The sequence below is a fragment of the Cyrtonyx montezumae genome, unplaced genomic scaffold, assembly GCF_038088225.1.
Source record: "Cyrtonyx montezumae isolate F1298 unplaced genomic scaffold, pur_monq_1.0 scaffold_10, whole genome shotgun sequence".
In the NCBI taxonomy this organism is placed as follows: Eukaryota; Metazoa; Chordata; class Aves; order Galliformes; family Odontophoridae; genus Cyrtonyx; species Cyrtonyx montezumae.
In genome coordinates, this window is record NW_027071826.1 from 36,103,617 (window position 1) to 36,124,086 (window position 20,470).

General features: G+C 33.3%; 1 protein-coding gene across 4 annotated transcripts in view; it reads left to right on the forward strand.

Annotated features, from left to right (window-relative positions):
• Positions 1 to 18,128, forward strand: part of FUT8 (fucosyltransferase 8) — a 74,197-nt gene extending 56,069 nt beyond the window's left edge. For all 4 annotated transcript variants that reach the window (XM_065754944.1, XM_065754942.1, XM_065754945.1 and 1 more), the window contains 5 exons: positions 1,092 to 1,329; positions 4,174 to 4,420; positions 6,172 to 6,348; positions 10,046 to 10,196; positions 14,567 to 18,128. In XM_065754944.1, coding sequence (XP_065611016.1) covers positions 1,092 to 1,329; positions 4,174 to 4,420; positions 6,172 to 6,348; positions 10,046 to 10,196; positions 14,567 to 14,884 — 1,131 coding nt within the window. In that variant the 3' untranslated portion in view covers positions 14,885 to 18,128. The remainder of the gene's footprint in view (positions 1 to 1,091; positions 1,330 to 4,173; positions 4,421 to 6,171; positions 6,349 to 10,045; positions 10,197 to 14,566) is intronic.
• The last annotated feature ends 2,342 nt before the right edge of the window (positions 18,129 to 20,470 follow it).

Genomic DNA, 20,470 nt, shown 5'->3' on the forward strand with positions numbered 1-20,470 from the left:
AAATATTTTAGGTCTTGGATTATTCAGATTATGTTTAAGGTCACTGTTATCCAAAAGGTGCTTGCTGAATATGGGAAAGATCTGATTCGTTGTAAAGCTTGGATTACAGAAAATTTCATTTAAAGTTTGTTTGGCATAAGAAAGTTTCTATTCATGTTCCAAATATCAGTACTCTAGCAGTTTAACTGAAAACTAAGTTTACATCCTAGAGATTTTATAGGAAAAAAAAAAAAGAAATTGGAATGAAGAAATATATCCAGAGAATGCAAGGTTGAATATATACAGAAATCTTATGTTTTACAGAAAGGAAAACATGTAATTTTGTTGCAATGTCATTCAAATGCCTAAAAATACTTAACAGTTGACATTTAAATGTATTTAGTATTCACATCCCATGCACATTTGAAAATATTGTATATTATTTTATTAATAGTGTGCAGTGTCTTTTATCAATATATTCAGTATATGTTTTATATTCTGTAGACTAGATGATCTTGTAGGTCCTTTCCAACCTTATGAACCTATGAACCTGTATATGGTGTGTAGTAAATTAGTTTGGGAAGCAGTCCATTAATAAATGTTTTACCCTGTAGCTGGGTGAGTTAAGATTTCCTTTTTTTTTTTTAATGTAAAAGATTTCCTTTTTTTTTTTTTAATTTTTTTAATTCCATTGAAAGGGAACTAACAAATTTGGAAAAATACCAAAGGAAAATTGGAAAAGAGCATTCCAAGACTAAGAATTATGTTGGTTGTATGTGAATGGTATGTTCAAATATTACAGAATCATGTTGGTTATATGTTAACTGAGTAGAATTATTAATTTTTTCCAGCAGATTTACAAGTAAGAAACTGATTGAAGATATTCTGTTTTATATTAGGATAGTGAAGTATGCTCAATAGCAGTTCATTTTCACTGTAAAAAACTTGCATAAAATTTTCATGGAGCTGAAGCTTGCTCATTCATTTTAATGAGATGTATTATAGCAGGATGACTTGTGTGATTTATGACATTTGTCACTTTTTCACAAAAAACTATGCATGTCTTTGTGTACATCTGCTCTTCAACTTTACTTTTTCATCCATATTTACAGAACCCGAAGGACTGCAGCAAAGCTAAGAAACTTGTCTGTAATATTAATAAAGGCTGTGGCTATGGTTGTCAGCTTCATCATGTAGTCTACTGCTTCATGATTGCTTATGGCACTCAGCGAACACTCATTTTAGAGTCTCAGAATTGGCGCTATGCTACTGGTGGCTGGGAGACTGTATTTAGACCTGTAAGTGAGACGTGTACTGACAGATCTGGTACAACCACTGGACACTGGTCAGGTAACACTTAACTCACTTAATGCAACTTCTATTTGTTTGTTTATTTCAACTTCTATTGTGTAGGATTATTCTGATAAATCTTCCTTTAATGTTATGTGGACCGTAGTAACTATGACTGCAATTGTATGCATAAACATTGTTTAAATTTTATTTATTCATTCTACTGAAAAAATAACATTTTTATTAAGAGGACTGTATTGCTTTGGCAAGGATTTTTTCTTAATACAAATTTAAGATTTTTAAATATAATCCTTCATCAGTCTGCCACTGTGTTATGGAACAGATATGAATTCAATTTCTGTGGGAAGTGAAATGTAAGTAAAAGCTGATGTTGGTTAACTTTAATGTAATAAAGGATATCTGAAATAAAAAAGCAACATAAATATGAAGAAAATGGTATCCAGTGAGAATTCATGTGCATACACAAAAGAAAAATCATTGAAATATCTTTTAGTATAAACTAAACTGACTCAAATTTCAAGTTGTAAAAGTATTGGCAAAGTTAAAGGCCTTGCTATTTGTAGATCAATACCTTGATCCGTTCTTATTCTAGACTGAACCATTTTGCTGGAAAAAAAATAAAAAGACCAGATGGGCATTCATGTTTGAAGGATCAGATAGCTTTATCTCAAAGAAAACAGAATTCATTTTAATGAAGTTCTTCCAGTCAACATAATAAGAAAATAAAAACCCAATCAGTATAGTTTTAGAGTTTTTTCTACATATTTAAAACTTTTTTTGAGTATTTGTCAAAACTGAGTAGCTGTAGTGTAAGTATAGTTGACTGGCAGTATGCTAACATTTTCCTCTGAATTTATGCTAAACACTAAAAGGAATTTCTTGTATTAATTTTCAGCACAGATAACTTCTATGTAAACATCTGTGAGCTTTTAAAACTGGATTTTATAGACTCCCCTTCCAAATGGTGTTAAAATAGTGTTTTATAGTGGTTAGAGTAAGTGCAGGAACTCACAGTTGAATGAGTACAACTGACTCTTCTTATTAAAAATAGGTGAATTTAGCGATGCATGTCTTCATCATGGAAAATAAATATAAAATGGGTTACAGTAGTAGAATTTCAATTTTCATATGTCATTATTAACTATAGGCCATGTGATAAGTATTTGATCAATTATGAGATGAGTAAGTATATAAGCTAACAAAGGGTAGAGAATGGGTTAAGCTATGGACAAAAGCAATTAGGAGTATGAAACAATAAGGGAGATGCTGTGCGACTGAGTAAATTGCTTCCTGGTGTTCAGGAAAGACTTCCTGTGTTTGAGTTTGTCCCTGTTGTCTCTTGTCTTGGCACTGCGTTCCACTGAACAGAGCTTGGCTCTGTCTTTATAGTCTCTCTTCAGGTATTTATATACATGGATAAGATTTTTTGAGTGAGTCTTCTCTAAGCTGAACAATCGCAGCTCCTTCAGCCTTTCCTCACAGAAGAGGTGCTCCAGACACTTAGTCAACTTCAGGGACCTTTTATTATACACTCTGCAGTGTGTTCACGTCCCTTTTGTAAGACTGAAGACTAAAAATATCTTGAAAGGGTATTTCGAGCAAGAATATTTTGAATTGTCAAGTCATAGTTTTATCACTGCAACATGATGAGAAAAGGGTAGACTTTTTCTCCTTTTTACTTGCTGATTTGTGACATCCTGGTTACATTCTCCAGTGATATGATGAGAAAGGTTATAAACTAACTGAAGTGTTTGGGGTTCTTTTTGTTTTTTGTTTTTAAGTATTAAAAATAAAGAAGAGTAAATGGGAGAATAAAAACAGATTAAATCAGATTAAGGACAGGTCACTATACAGTTAGAAGATATTTCTGCATTGCATGATGGACGATGCAGTTTAAATGCTTAAATAATGGTATGTTCTCCTGTAAGACCTCCAAACCATTAAGATGAATTGAAATGAATCATGAATTGAAATAGGAAAACAAAGTTTCCTACAATTTTGAGTATTGTCTTTATAGCCTCTAGGTATGGTTTGATGGATGAATGGTTTTAAGGCAGAGCTGCCCTGAGGGAAAGCAGGGGAAAGCTGTTCGTTTGTTGTTATTGTCAGCTTTCAAGTATTCATTGAAGAATAATTTTTACATATAAATTTACTAATCATTTTATATGTATAATTCAGTACGGAGGATAAGGCTCAGTTATTTAGCCACTTACATTTAAGTGCAATCTAGTTGTGAGTGAAAATCAAAAAAGTGAAATGTCTGTAGTGCTTGGTTGTTTTCCTAGGTCTGTTTAGTTTGCTGCTTACCTTCATAGCTTAAGTTCTTTGAGACTAGAATTGTCTGACAGTAGAACAGCAAATTCAGTGAATTCAATTGATGTTAGAAAAGCTAGAATTTACTGTAATAATTTATTCAAAAAGTTTAAGGAAGTGAAAAGTTTTAAAAAAAAGAGTAGGACTATATAGTTATTTTTTTTTATCAGTTTCTTTGCGTTAAACAATCTATCTACTTTTGTCTTAAGCAACTGAATTTAAGCGTTTTAGGTAGCAAGCTATATTCAAGTAGACCTCTCTTTTCAGTGATTCTCTGGTCATGCTAAAAAGAAAAAACAGGTATGAATATGTGAACAGAAACTTAGCTTTTATTATTGCCAGCCTTCAACATAGTTCTAGAGGAATAGATTGTTTATAAATAAACCCATATATAAATATAATTGATTTATTATTTTTTTAAATGCTTTTTTGGAAAAGGTAGAGAAAGGGTTTGGTGATCTTTTTGGAACTGAAGCTTTTGTTTAGCTGATATGTTTGAGATAATAGGCTATGGCAAAGCTTATTAATTAGTAAACTATCTGACCTATCCTGTTATGTATTTTAATACAGGTGAGGCTAATGATAAGGATGTACAGGTGGTAGAACTTCCCATTGTTGACAGCTTACATCCACGGCCACCTTATTTACCACTGGCTGTCCCTGAAGACCTGGCTGATAGGCTAATTCGTGTTCATGGGGATCCTGCAGTATGGTGGGTCTCACAGTTTGTCAAATACTTGATTCGTCCACAGCCTTGGCTTGAAAAAGAAATAGAGGAAGCCACAAGAAAACTTGGTTTCAAACATCCAGTGATTGGGTGGGTATTTAGTTTTCTTTGTGCATTAATATGTTTGTACAATGATTCCTGTTCACAAGGTTTTTTTTTTTATAATGGTGTTCCAAGAGCCTGAAGTATTTTGAGAGAGTAGTGGGTACTTTATAGATGAAGCCATTATTATTATTGTTAAGCTATGTATAAATATAAACTGTTCACAAGCATTCATTTTTATCAAGTGTACTTCTTGTCCTGTAGTTGGATAGAGATGTAGATTCAGTAGAAGAATTAAACGTCCTTTGATATCTAGAAGTGTAATACTGAATTTCATTCATGTAATTGCCTTACAGTTTGTATTCCAGAGGCTTTTCTGTCTGTGTCTTTTAAAGTGATCATAGCCTTCATCATTGAGGAAAAATGTATGTTTCACATGCAACAATCCTCTGCTAATTTTATTGTTGGCTGTGCTTAAACGTGGTATGTGCCTTTCCTGCTGATGGTTTAATTATTGGTGTTAGCAGCAACTATGGATTGGAAAGGACTGTATGGACAGCTGTAGGGAGCAGGAAATCACCAATGCATACTAAACAACAGCTTGTAGAAGGAAGGTTTTTACTGTCTTGTGATGTGGCAATTTTTGTTGCTGCTTCCTTCACTATATTTTTTTTCAATCCTCAATATTTCTTTTCCTAGTATACAGTAGTTCTGTCCACGTTAGTTCATTACCTGTTTTTTGACCATTGACCTGGTAGGTCACTTCTCTACTGGCAGATCATAAGACTTTCAAGAGTAAGAGGAATCTGTTTTAACTACCTATAGTGGTGTCCCAATATACCTATGATGAAAACATTCCGTCCCAATATACTTATGATGCAAACATTCCTATTTTGCTTGTTTGCATAAGTATTAAAAAACAGTACACTAGATAATTTCTTCTGATAAGAAATACTTTGTTTTAGTTGAACCTCCTTCATATTTTTCTTTCAGTTACTGTCTGCCTTCCTTACAAGACAGGTCACTCCAAAATTAATGCTTCTTATTTATTTCCATGGAAACTACAATAGTTAAAAAGGACATAACGCTATTTGATAGATGAAATTCTCAACTACATAACACTGTTTTTCATCATATTCCTCACCATTAGATGTGCGTTTTCACCAGTGATGAGCAAGAACCTAAATGCTACTTCCATAAAAATCTGAACCAGTGGGGGAGACCCATTGCCACTGTTGCCTCTGCTGAAATATGCCACCCACTACCTCACTGTTTGCATTCACTGTTTGATTGTCATACGCATTCAGCAAGCATCAATGAGTGTCAATGGGAGCAATTTTTTTACATTCACTACTCAGTAATACGGATTTGCTTCGTACGTACTTCCATGTCAGATGCCATTTTGTCAGATTGCCCCTCTGCTGCCGTCTGTTGCACAGCAATAACATGTAGTGAAACAATGGTGGGAAGGTTTAGCCTCTACTGCCATACCACCAGCATCTGCCTCTAGCATTGTGAGCCAGCATATTAAATTAGGAGACATTACTTTCAGAGCAGCCTTCCTATATTACATTCAAGAGAGCAGACAGTAAACTTCATGTTGTTAAGAAGTTTGATGTATGTTTCTGATTTTGTGGTAATTTCTTAAGTCTTGATGGATATCAGTGACTTCTAATTGTTACTTGTTTTGTGTAGGGATTTAATTTGCATCACAGGTATGAAATCTGAAGTTAAAATTTCACTTGCTTAAGTATATATTGTGTTTGTAAACTGAATTCCTAGTTTCTGTACTTTTCCAGAGTTCATGTTCGAAGGACAGACAAAGTAGGAACAGAGGCAGCGTTTCATCCCATTGAAGAATATATGGTGCACGTTGAAGAGCGGTTTGAACTTCTTGCTCGTAGAATGCATGTAGATAAAAAGAGAGTGTATTTAGCTACAGATGACCCTTCTTTATTGCAAGAGGCCAAATCCAAGTAAGATAAACTATGATTACATTTCAGTTCATTCCTTCTAATTACTATTTACGGTTTCTGGATATTATGGGCACAGGTCTTGGTATCATTGCTTTGTGATCTCCAGTTAAGAATTTCAGCTTCCAGTGCTTTTGATTTTTCTTTTAGGAATTGATTGTTCCCCCCCCCCCAAATAGGCATACATTTAAAGCTTAATTCTAGAAGAGTTTAGCAATATCTGTGACTGTATAAAAACAACTCAGTGCTCTAAAAGGGAAGTGAAAATATGATTAATATAAACACGCTAAACTTTTTATAGAACATGCATATTAAAAGTAAGCTATTTAGAAATAAAGTTACCCACTAGTTAATGTGTTTAAAAGTTTCACCTGTCCAAACAATACCTTTTTGCGTGTAGTTGGTCCATAACCTGGAAGCGATCCTTGAAGATTGGAGTTCAGCTTGGGATATTCCTTGATTCTACAATTCTAGTTGCCAGAGAAATTTTTTAGAAGTTAGTTGAAAACATTTAGATGACTTTTTTCAAAAAATTATATATATTCACTACCTTAGAGGAAAAAAAAAAAAAAAAGTTCCTTCCCACGAATAAATGTAAATTTTGTCCTTTATGTATGTGGGATTCTTGATCTGTAACACTGTCTTGATTTCTTTATTTCTCCATGCCTTATAGCTCTCTAGAACATGGCTGTAACAAACTTTTCCTAGCTATATGATATCCCTAGCTATTAAAGCAAATGTAGCTGTTCAAACCTGTAAGTGCTCACTATGCTTTCACTTAATCCTAAAGGGGCCTGTGTTCTCCTGAATGAACTTAAATTGCATAGTTTTCTACGTTTTGCTGAGTTGGTAAAACCTTCTGTTTAATACAAGAAAGCAGATGCATAGGGATGAATGATGTTCCTTGAGGTGTTCATGGCGCATTAACGAATTCACAAATGCTTATTATCCTGACTGTGGAAACTAGGATAGCTGCTCCAGTTGCATTAAGTTTAAATATATTTGCTTCAGAATAGTAGTACAAGTTAGCATACTGTCATTTTGAGTACTATTTATTTGTCTGTATACTATGTAGCTCTGATTTCTACTTCCAAAACTTTGTCTTTTGAGGAAAAGAATGTGTTTTTATATTAAGCAAGGAAATGAAAACTTTTTAAGACTAAGGTAACATGAGTATGGCAGGTTTTGAACTTGGTAGACATGGTTGGAAAAGTATGTAAGATAATATACTGGATTTTCTTTGCATATACAAGCTAACTGGAAACTTATTTTTTAATAGGAATTATTTACAACCTTGCAAACCCTGTGTATTTCCATTGTGCAATTTCTGTTTTACTTTTATATCTGTAAAAAACTGCTGTATAAAGTTATGGTATTCTGAAAAAAACTAAAACATACAATGCCACAGGTGATGACAATCTAATCCATCCTTTTTTTGTATATGTGTAGACAAAAACAATAGTGATAGCCATTAGGGCGACATAATGTTTAAAGTGTGGATCTGAACAATGAGAAGATGGGTAATACAAAATTTAGGTTGTAATATTTAATGAATTACATGGTCCTAAATAAATCACTGACGGTAGAATAACAAAATTGATATTTCATTAATATTAGGCTTTTTTTTTTTTGTTTTCAACTTTTGAATCCTTAGCACTGTATGCTTTAACTCTGTAAATAGGCTATGTTTACATAGTTAGTGTATCACCCCAATCTGCTGATGCAAAACCTGACAGGAGAATTTTGGCTTAATGTTAATTGTTTCGTGTCAGTTTGGCCCAATTTTGTGACTAATGGGGCTGAGGGACCCACGGACCCCTGCCCCAAGACAGGGGGGAAAGGAAGTAGGGAAAAGATAGGGAGATGGGCCTAAAAACTAATTTACTATATATAATAGCAAAATGTGAGATAACACAATATAATAGTCTTGTGACTTGTGAGCAGTTTTATCTTAACCTCTAATGGAAAATGGAAACAGAACAGCGAATTCTTCTGGGATTTGTTCTTTGTTCTGTTTTTTGTTTGTTTGTTTGTTTGTTTATTTGTGCTTTAAATATGCATTTATTTTTTATTTTTTGTTTTATTTTTTTTTTTTTACCAAGTTACTGGACTGACAGTTTGCTAGTAAGAAAACAGATTCTTCAGGAGAAGATTTCAGATAGGAATTTACTGTAGATGCATTGGTTTGCTGTTAGAGCAGGTGATTCTCTTGGGAAGATAAAATTCTTTTAAGTTACTCTAAAAATAAGTTCAAATTATTCCCCATGTTATTTAGGCCCAGCTGAGAAAATTTTGATAAATCTTTTTGATTGGCTCCTGTGATTGATATCCTGATTTGTTAGTTATGGCTAGTTAACATTAGGTGGTAAAGCCTACTATTTCCTGTTTCGCTTTTGGAAACAGTTTTACTATAGCTTTAGGAGAAAAGTTGAATAATTTAGCCATATTTGTACAATAGACTCACAAATATAGCTACCATGTGTCAACAGCACATGTTACATTGTTGAATATAAGTGTGTGTTCATTTCAGAAACTTTCCAAGAACTCTGGGTGTAAACTTCCTTATTCTAAGAAATGTTCAGCACCATTTTTTCAGGCTTTGAAAAATCTAGTAAAAGGTGTATGTTATGGGTACTCAAGCTTGCTTTGTATTCTGATTTTCTTTATTAAGCCTTTTAAGAATAGTTAATTCTTGCAAATGTAGTATTAGCTAACTTATTATCTCATGTAATATAATGCTTTGTTGCTGCAATGAGTTAATAACTTTGGGAACCGTATCTGTATCTAAATTGTTTTATAATTAGCCACATGGTCAAAATTTGTAGTTGGCATAGTAGTAACACAAGTTGTACTTTACAATTCAAATAAAATTGTGTAGCAGCACTGTAATTATCATCTTTGTTGCATCTACCCAGAATTTTTCATATAAAACTTACTTTTTTTTTTTTTGGAGGCTGATTGAAAATCTGCTTAATTCATGCTACTTTCAACCATTTATTTCATTTCTCTTGTAAAGGGTAAAAATATTCTGATACTATTCTTTTACAAGGTTTTAAAAAATGTGTTGGTTTTTTTTTTGTTCTTTCAGTCATTCTTACATGTTAGGAACTTTTTTATTTAATAATATTTTCCAAGTCTTACATTTCAAATAAAAATTTTGGGCTTAATACAAACAAAATAGTAATTATTTTATATACAGTTCTTTACATATCAATCATTTAAATTTCATTTCCTTTTAAACAGTAAATTGTGTAATCTGTTTTTGATGCAATCTTAACTGTGAAGAACAATTTCCTTTTTAATTTAGATTCATTTATTTGACGTGTCCCTTGAGAGGTGACTACTTTCCTTGCACAGTATCATAATCAGTATCTAATAAAAAGTATGTTAATGAACAAGAGCATAGTTTAGTAAGGATAGTCCTGTAATCCATTTAGTAGTAGAGAAACCTAAATGAGCATAGTTCATGTAAAATCTGTAGGATTGACAGAATACAGCATCCGCTTCCTGCTGTTTTACAGTCATGTCTCAGACTTTCTTCTTATGTAAGTTCCTTTTGATAAATTGAGGGCATGCATGGTGGCAATAGTAATATTCTAGAGTGTAAAGAAGAGACTCTCATTAACTGTCTTCTCTTACAGCAAAGATGATGCTTCTTAACAATAGACACTACTGTTAACAGTGTATTATATTTTCATAGGTATCCAAATTATGAATTTATCAGTGATAACTCCATATCTTGGTCAGCGGGACTTCATAATCGATACACTGAAAACTCCCTAAGAGGTGTTATTCTGGATATCCACTTTTTGTCTCAGGCAGACTTCTTGGTCTGCACATTTTCATCCCAGGTAATCTGCAAATATAAATACAATATTCTGTATTTGTACTGTCTGAATTTTCCTCTTCTTGCTTCAGTTATCTTGATCTCAGTGCTCTCTCATGAAAATTTCATGGGACTATTGTGATTTTTCTTTTATAATAAGTGAACATTTAGATGACTGCTAGCACTGGTTCTTCTCCTCTATTGAAGTTATTGGCTTTAAGAAAAAAGTTTTCTAGTTTTACATAAAGTTAGTGTAAACTTGTGTACATTTGTTTCTACACAGCTTAGTTAAGGCATACAAGTAAAAATAATTATGAACATTTAACGCTTCTGAACTTTATGCAAAGTTAATTTACAACTTGTATTTATCCATTTCTGTAATTCACAGTGCTCTGTTATAGCTTAAATGTGTTAGCTGTTGCTTGTCTTAATAGCAGGAGTGGCAAGGAACAATGAAAGGAGAAATTTAATTTCTTATTAGAGTCTATTGTGTTACTAGTGATCCAGGGGAAGTGTAGTAAACATGAGTTCTGGCTGCTGCAAGATATAGAGAATTCTTGTTACAGATAATTTTGCACTGTGATTTTTTTGTTGTTGTTTTAAAACTTGAAGCAAGATGGATGGAAAGGATGGATGGATGTCTATAGGAAAGCTGAATCACATAACAGTCACTGTTATCTTCTATATTTCATATATTACATCATACTGTATATTCATTTCATATGTAGTGAAAAGCATCTTATGCAATTGTGCTATTATGTGGAAGTGGATGCAAAAACTGAAAGTTTAAATATCAAAATTTTTTCACTCTAACTTCAAATGTAAGTTATTTTCTGCACTGTAATGAGAAGTATATAACTAGCATAATATTAATCTATGATCAATAGTGCAATTTATTGATGTCGACAGCCAAAATTTATAATTGCATTATTATGACAAGAAGATAGCGAAATTAGAAAAAATGTAGAAAAGCCCTTTATTCCTTGGTCACGCTTGTGGTTGCATGTTTCTCACTATTTACCAAACTTTGTGAAGAAAACAATTTTTTTCTAATGCATATTTAGAAGGTTATTAATGTTGGCTCTGGGCAAGATATGAATAAACTCCAATGTAAAAAATCCCTGTTAAGAAAAGCTGGTGAGAAGCCATCCACTTCTACAAAATACTCCATTCACCTAAGTATCTCAACAAGTGATTGTCAGCTAAGATGTAGGACCATGTATTTCAGATGTGGTAGAAATTTCATATTCTAAAGGAAGAATTATGTGTTCTTTGATTAAAAAAACCAAAAAACAATCATGTCACAGATTTCTCTTACTATATTTAGTTAGCTATGATAAACATGGTTCTTCTATGTTTCTAAATTTAGGTTTTGTAGTTGCTTTGACAGAGAATATATTTTAGTGAATTGTAACTGTTTCAAAAATAGAATATATGCTAAAATATATTAGGATAGTTAAAGTGATAAGGATTGAAGAGGGTCTTTGGAGGTCACCTAGTCTTAACTCCCCTTTTGAAGGTATGTTTGAGTTGCATAGTGTCCTTGAGCTCTATCTTCATTCTCCATCTCTGTGCATCTAACAACAGACATTTTTGCTGGATGACAGTTTTCAAGAAGCATGTAAAATTCTGCTGAAGTCTATGAAGCCTTGAACTGTAATTCAGTAGCTGTGACTGTAATTTGGTCCAACCACTTTTCTCATTCATTCTTTGTGATTTCTTCTGCTTCAATAACTTAAACTCCTCAATTTTGCTGGACGTGTACCAATGCAAATATCTACAGTGTATTTATTTTATACTTCTTCAAGCTCTGTTGCAATTTTTTTCTGCTGTTGAGAATATTTTTACTTTATGAAATTAAAATTCTTCTCTAACATTTGATATAATGTCACCATACTTTCATCAATGAAATAAGCAGTTTTGCAGACGTGGCTTGAATGTAAGCAAAACCTGCTAATGATGATCATCACGTGTCTAATCTGTGTGAAGAGAATGTAGCGGTGAGAATTTATTTTCAGTGTGATTTTGGACTGTCTCTTCTATGCTGGATTTTTTCCATTTTCTTTTCCTTGAGGGGAAAAACAATTAAGATGTTCAGTGCACAGGTATTTTCAGATAATTACTGCATACTTGAATAGGATCAAACTTTTTAGGAAGTCTCCTATATTTATTCTTATATGTTCTACAAAACCAAAATGAATATTGATTTACACTAAAGAGTAGAAGTTCCATTAAAATTTTGTTGTTTAAAAATTAGCCCTGCCATGAGAAAGCAAATCTACATTGATACTCTTTCTTCGATGTCATATTAATTGAAAGGTGTGGAAAAAGCCACAGAGCAGTAGCAGAAATTGTAACACAGCTGCAGAATTAAGATTGCACAATAAAACAAATAGCGGTTTTGTCTCTTCAGTCTTCATTTAGATGAAGTTGTAGCTCTGAGTGACTTATTTTTCCTGATAATCTCATTTTCTTTCAGGGTGTATTAGTCCTATATTTTGCACTGTACCTGTAAGTATATAGTCTGCAAAGCAAGTAAATATATGAAGAAAAATAGGAGACTGTCTTACTTAGCTTTACATATAATTCTTTATGTGCATTTTTTTCCTGCTGCTGTTGGCAGGTTAGTTTTCTAGGTTCACAGCTATAAAGGAAGTAATTACTGAGTGGAAATGTTGCATGTTTTGTCAGATTTGAAGAACTTACTAAAATGAGTCATGCTGAAGATTTGAAGTCTTTCACAGTGTGTGTCTTTCCTCATTATTGGGTGCACACATGCAGAGAACAAAACATCAGAAATAATCACACACTATAAGATAACCTCTTACTAATGTAATCATAATCAAAATCAGAGAAGGATATAGTAATCTAGATTAAAAATCAAGAGCAATCACAGTGACCAAATCAGACATCTGACATGAGATGGAATGTGTACAAGTCTATGGGACCAAATGTCATGCATCCCAATGTCCTGAAGGTCACTGGATGATGTAATTGCCAAGCCACTCTCCATCATATCCAAAATGTAGTGGCTGTCATATGAAGTCCCCAGTGAGTGGAAATAGGGAAACACCACTCCCATTTATAAGAAAGTGAGAAAGGAAGATCTAGGAAACTGTAGGTTGGTGAACCTCATTGTCTGTGCCTGGGAAGATCACAGAGCAGATCCTCCTGGCAGCTATGTTTAGGCACATGCGGGATGAGGGGGTTATCCAAAGGCAGCCAGCATGGCTTCACCAAGGGTAGATCATGCCTTCTATGATGGAGTGATAGAATCAGTAGACAAAGGAAAAGACACTGTCATCTACCTGGACTTCTGTGAAACCTTTGATAAACAGAAGGGAGAGCAACTTTTTACACAGTCTGATGGTGACAAGACGTGGAGGAATGGTTCTAAACTAAAAGAGTGGAGAATTAGATGTTGAAGGGAGATTCTTGGTGAAAGTTGAGGCACTGGAACTGGCTACCAAGAGAAACTGGATGCCCCTTCCCTGGAGGTGTTCAGGGCCATGCTGGATGGGGCCCTGGGCTGCCTGATCAACCAACCCAAACTGTTCTATGATTCTGTGACAGAGAGGAGCTTTCTAGCCGAAGTGGTTGGATGGAACTTTATTATACTAGACTGTCTTTTGTGTTGCTGGCAACTCTGAGATGTCCAGCATGATTCTGCCATTGTGTGTGTGAAGAAATTTTCTTTCATAAAATGTTACAGAAGTGAACAGTGATATTTCAGAATACATCTTCCTTCTTACTTACATCATTGTCTGTCTGGAATTGTTTCATTTAGGTTTTTTTTTCTGTTGCCAGCAGTCATAACTTTACCATTGTTCTATTAGAAAAAGCATTTTAAAACCATGGACTTCTGGAACTATTTGTGAAAATTGGAGTTTCCTTTACGGAAAAACAAAAACAAAACAAAAACCAAAATATCTATATGTAAAACTCCATTATTACTACAGAGTATGTTTGAAAGCATAAGTTCTAAAGGTTCATCAAGAGGTAAAATATACTTCATTACTAGTCAAAAAGAAAAACAAATTTACTTTTACATTTGATTAGCTACAAGTTATTCATTTTAAATGTCAGAATGGCTAGTGTTCTTATGGCAGTTCCCAATTTTTACTAAAAAGAAGTACTGGAAGTATTTATTTGCTACATTTGATATACAGAATCCCAGTTCAGAGTGGTGTGCTTCTTGTTTGCAAATAAATAGTGCTTTCAAATACATTTAAAAAACTAAATTTTAGAATTTAAAATTTACGTTTTTAGAAGTAAACTGAATATTCCTTGTTCTTCCTTTTGTAAAATTCAGTTGTTGCATATTGTTTACTGATTGTGCTATATTTTGGTACCCACACACAGTGTTTATAAGTTCCTTTTTTTTTTATTTCCAAGGTCTGTCGAGTTGCCTATGAAATTATGCAGACATTGCATCCAGATGCTTCAGCATATTTCCATTCTTTGGATGATATCTACTACTTTGGGGGACAGAATGCACATAACCAGATTGCTGTTTATGCTCATCATCCACGAACTGCTGATGAAATTCCTATGGAACCTGGAGATGTAATTGGAGTAGCTGGAAATCACTGGGATGGTTACTCAAAAGGCATCAATAGGAAATTAGGAAAAACAGGCCTGTACCCCTCCTATAAAGTTAAGGAGAAAATTGAGACAGTCAAATACCCCACGTACCCAGAGGCTGAGAAGTAAAATAAAAGGAAGACATTTGGCAGTAATTCTCACTTCTTTGACTCAGTCAACATACTAATGGTTTATATGGGATTTGAATTTGCATTCTAACATGCATTTAAATCAAAGCCTTTGGTAATGAAACTGGATAAGAAACTGAGAACAAATGGATGGGCTATCTGAACTCACTCCTAAACATTTTTTGTTATATGCACTCTCACACATGCACACACACAAACACATACAGCAGGAAAACTGTTGTTTTATACTTTTTGCCTCTTCAAGATTTGTCCCAGTCAATAGTCTTGTGAGCTTTGAGCTCTTTTCTCTGCCATTATTTGACAATAATGCTCAGACTTATAACACTGCCATATTGTGTAATTTGAGTAACATGAACATATTTTGTATGTGCAAAGTTAAAACATGGTGCCTATATTTGACAGATTTGTGACATTTTAAAAGAGCCATGCCTATTTCACTAATGAGCAAGAGTCAATTTTCAACTGTTACCATGACCACTGAATTTGCTTCAAAGGGATTCAAATTTCAGACTAGATTTCTTTACAAGTTTATTTTTAGCATTCCACTGATTACTTCTCATGATTAATAAAATAAAGGATACATCCAGCAATGGAATAGTCACTGTCTTTAGGAACTTCTGTAAAACAATGCCATAAACAAATTCATGAGTACTGAATGTTTTTGGACATTGCTTTTTTATTTAAAACCAAACAAAACAAAACAAAACAAAAAAACAGCAGGGAAGGAATAAGTAGCAGAGCTGGAGTTTCATCAACTGTACACACACTAAGAATGGCAACAGCTGGTGGCAGAGTGGTTCTCAGTTCTGTGGTCAGCGGGTTTCAGCAGGATGACTTCAGTCACTTATTCTTTTACATCTACTTTTGTGCATTTTCTTTTACCCTCTATGTTTCTCTTTTGAAAGGTTTTTGTTTGTTTGTTTGTTTTAGGGTATTATTGATAGCTATTTATAATTTTGGCATTAAATCTAGTTGATTTGGAACAAAAATATTCCAGGTCTCCTATTTTTAGATACCTTCAATTTAGATCTTATTTCAGAAGGAGTATATGCTGTTTTCACTGTACTAGTACTCAAAAAAAAACCAACAAAAAAAAACCCCAAAAAACAAACAAACAAAAAAAAATCCAACGATTCACCGAGAAAATAGTAGGTTCCAGTAAAATATACGCAAGGGTACATTTTTCTGCATGATATTAAGTTGTTAGTAATTCTTAGTGTTTTGAGATATGCTGCTAGACTATACAGAAAAGAGAATTTAAAAAAGAACTTTACAAACAGATTTGCAGATTTAAGGGTTACATATGTGTGTATATATAAATGTATAAGATAGTAAGAGAGTATTTCCAATTAAAAATAATATTAATAGCATTGTACAAGTTCTAGTGCTGTCAGAGTTGGAATACTGGAAGTGAAAATCTTTATTCTTTAGACACTGAAAAAATGCCACATGAGTAAATGTTTTAAAAATAAAGTACTTGTGGCTTTTAAAAGATAAAAATAAAAAGATAGTTAATTGTATTTATGAACAGACCAAGTTTTGACCCAAGAACAAACAGATGTACTTGATGCACTTGGTCATGAATAATTTCTACCATAAAGTAAAAGGAAATCCCTGGAGCTGTGAAGTTTAGCAATAGTTTTCTAATCAAAATAGTAATGATTTAGATGGAATATGGTTGGTATCTAATGGAGTTAACTAATTAGTTTTCTGCCATTATTTGCAGGTCAGATCCTGTAGGTGTAGGTCCCTTGCAGTTATGTGTTCCTCAAGTGAAAAGCTATTGTGTTTTGAAAAAGAACAACAAAATCAAAACTGCTGTGGAGAAAAAAGATAAGTAACCTGCTACTAGTATTAAATAGAAATCTCAGTAAAACTTAGAACAGGTACAAAATATTTTTAATGAATAATTGAAGTGTAAAGGCAAATGAATAAACAAGTAGACGTGAAATGCTAAAGTTGAATATTTGTTACTGAAGCTGACTTGCATTAACTAGTATTTCTGTATTTTTAAAAGAGCTGAAGAAGCTGTTTGACATTAGATTCCCATCTAAGTGACTTTGACAAATTTTCCACCAGATTTAGCCAAACTTGTGATATTTTGGAGGCACAAATGAAAGCTAATTTACAACGGTACATTTTAAGCTATTATTATTATTATTTTAACTAAAAAATTAAAGCCAAAAGATTTTATTCATCAATGATTAAATCAGTGCATTTTATCTTTGGGAAATGTAATTTTTAACTATTTACACACAAGTATTACATTATCAATGTGATGTTCTTAGATTTTGAAACTGTTTTCTTTTTGAAGTTCTTTATTTACAGCTTCAGACATTGTACTTACAAGCTCATTTCTTTCAGAGTGACACAGAAAATAGTATTCATAAATGAATTAATATATGAAAAAATCCTCTGTAGTCAGGTAAGTTGATTGAAAACATCACTAAGAGAGATAAATAACAGTATTTAAGATGAACTCATAGGCAAGAACATATCTTCTGATGTAGTAACTTTAGGACTGAAAACACTGATGGTATGGAGTAAATATCCGTATAATTTGGCAATTGCTTAACTAACTGTAAATCTGACAAAATATTGGCAAGGTGCCTGTGTGTCCTTACATATTCCAAGTACCTAATAAATAATTCTTATTGTCTGATAAAAATGATGGTTAAAATATATGAAATTATAGAAGTACTGTTAATGATTATGAAATGTTTTAATGTAGATGCTGTGACCTTATTCAATTGGATCATGCAGTTCTCTATTACAGTGCAGAGGAAGCATCATAGCAGTAGGCTTTTTGCTAGATGTATCTGTCTTTAGAGATGTTTTTCTAAAGACTGTGAGTCAGTTATGTCCTAGAATCCTGGGACCTGGCGATGTTAGAAGTGATTCTCAGTTACAGTGAAGTCAAGGTAGTATGGAAAGAGGGATCTATGGGTAAATGGAAACGAGACCTCCAAATTTTTATTGTAGCTTACAAAAAAATTAAATAACAGGAATAAAAAATGGTCTTATATACCTGAATGAATGCTGAATTTTTGAAAGCTTTATACTTGTTAAGATACTATCCAGAATGCTTGCAAGTAGGCATTTGTACACCTTGTTTGTTTCATTCACTTTGTAGCTCTACAACAGTTTTTGCCTCATACTGAACTACCGAGTCCTTATTAGTCTCTCAAGCAAGATAATTAAATTTTTTTTCTCTTTAAGAAGCATTTGTGCATGTATGAGTGTGTGTGATGTATTCATAAAGAAAGACAAACAAGAAAACAATACCGTTTCCTTCTTTGTTAATTTAAAATTTTTACATCCTTTGTAATAACTTATTTTCTACGTAAATGAATTCTGTGTACTCAGAACATTCTAATTCTCACTAGTTGGGCTAAGAGATATATTCTGTCATTCACTTAATTAGTCTTCTCTGACCATGGTGCACCTGTAGCCTGGGATCATAGTCAGTTCACTGCTGTAATTACACCAAGAGTTCTGTTCTCAATTTTCAATCCAGCCTGCAGTCATTTGCATGGTATTCCCAAACTTCCTCTATCAATATGCTGTACGGGTGAATTACAAAGTATTATGGATTTGTTCATGAAGGGTGATGTTTTATTTCAAAATTTTGAAGTATTTTTCTTCAGAGAAATGTTTTGTCAGCCCCTTCTACCACTGGACTTTATGAAGAATTGTTATCGTCAGAAAGATTTACCTTCTTTACTGTATTTTTTTTTTTTTCAGAAAAGAGAACTGGTGATACTTTTATGGAGACATATTCATAATCTGAAAGCTTCCTCCAAAATTGAAAATGTTTCATTTTCACAATAGGTTTACATGTTAAAAGATGCTTCTGAGGTAGGATCACAGTAATATGTAAAATAGAAACTTCTCATTGCAAAATTCTCCTTGCTAAAGGGAGGACGATTTTCCTTCATGTCAATGGAGTAGCACCTACAATTTGGAACGTTTTCAAAATATTGAATTGAACTTCTGTTTTTCAGCTCATAGGATTCTTTGCAATGTGATCTCTCAAATGTTTAAAGAATCCAGGTGAAAAGCCTTTGCTTAGTTTGTGAGGTGGGAATGAGAAAGGCTAATAGAACATTGTATTTTATGCTTCTAAGTTGCAGGATCAATTTTATAAAGCCATAGGACACAAACCTTTCAGAGGTTAATGATCTCTGCCAGCAGATCCTTGCCAGAAATACTAAAAATCTGCTGTCCCCTTTTTGATTTTATGTAATACAAGTCTTAGTCGTGTTTATAAACCTCACAGTCATTATGTTTTGGTCATTGGCTGTTACTATCTTATTTATTTGTTGTTTTGTTGATGAAGGCTTGCTGGAACACCATCTAAGGACTTAAATTTTATTTCATTTACATATTGTGTCAAATTAAAATTACATCTAAAACTCACAAAAATTCCTTTTGCTGAAGCCACCACTAGAATTCTTTTCAAAGGCTGCAGACTTATGTCAAGGGCCACATTATGTACTGCAGGTTTTTAGGGAGCAAGACTGAAACAAAAAAAAAAAAAAAGTCAGGTATAAATGTCAACCACAAACAAGTTCCACTAGACTTCTTAGTATTCTGTTCATTTCTAAAGGTATGAAATGTGACATTGCAAGAGGCAAGTAAGAGGATAGTATAAAATTTCCAAGCCTGCAAAAAAATTCTGGTGTCTGCCTGTGTCACTGTTTGCATTCATTGCTTACAGGATTATTTCAGTGTCAGACTACTGAAATATTAGTGAGAGGCAGTGGTCTTTCTGCAGTACAACAGGAATCTGAGAAATCCTGCCACAGTGTGATTGCAATAAAAAGTTATCTTTACCACTGTTGGTATTTTGTATGGGTGCCTAATGATGCTGTTGGTGTTTGCTGTTTGGTGGAACCTTTATTTTGCATGTTTATTTCCTTTGACACAACTTGCTTGTTGACAGAATGCTATTGCCACTTCAGTTGAAACAAGTTTAGATTATACAAACGTGTTCCAATTATTTGCTCAAAAATATGTTTTATGATTTCTTAAAATTATCTCCATGCTCTTAGGCTGATTCTTAACGAGACAGTAGTGAGAGAATGATCTATCTCTGCTGGCCTAAACAGTTCTATGTTATATTATTTCTGAGACATACAGGCTTGCATGATTTTTCACTTTTTTTTTTACACCTGAAAAAAAAATTAGTTTATCTATGTAGTGTTTTATTGACCATGGTGAGATGAAGTCCCAACTATCTTATGCTTTGTTGAATAAATCTATCAAGCCATTTCCTCAGATTGTCCTAAAGACATCTGCCAGTCTCAGCATTGTAATAGAAGCTTCTAGATTGTTATTTCCTGAAGACTGTGACTTTTTTATGCTCTTTTACTGACCCTGCTGACATCTGAGCTTGATCTGCATAGTTCTATATAAATCCTTATCAAATCTTTCTGCTTAGTGTATTAGGATTTTTTGGCTAATAGTTAGTGATCACTACTAGACAAGAAAAGCAAGGGATGGCAAGTGTGAAAATGTAGTCTTTTATTTCTTCCACTTTCCATTTTGGTGGTTTTATTTATTA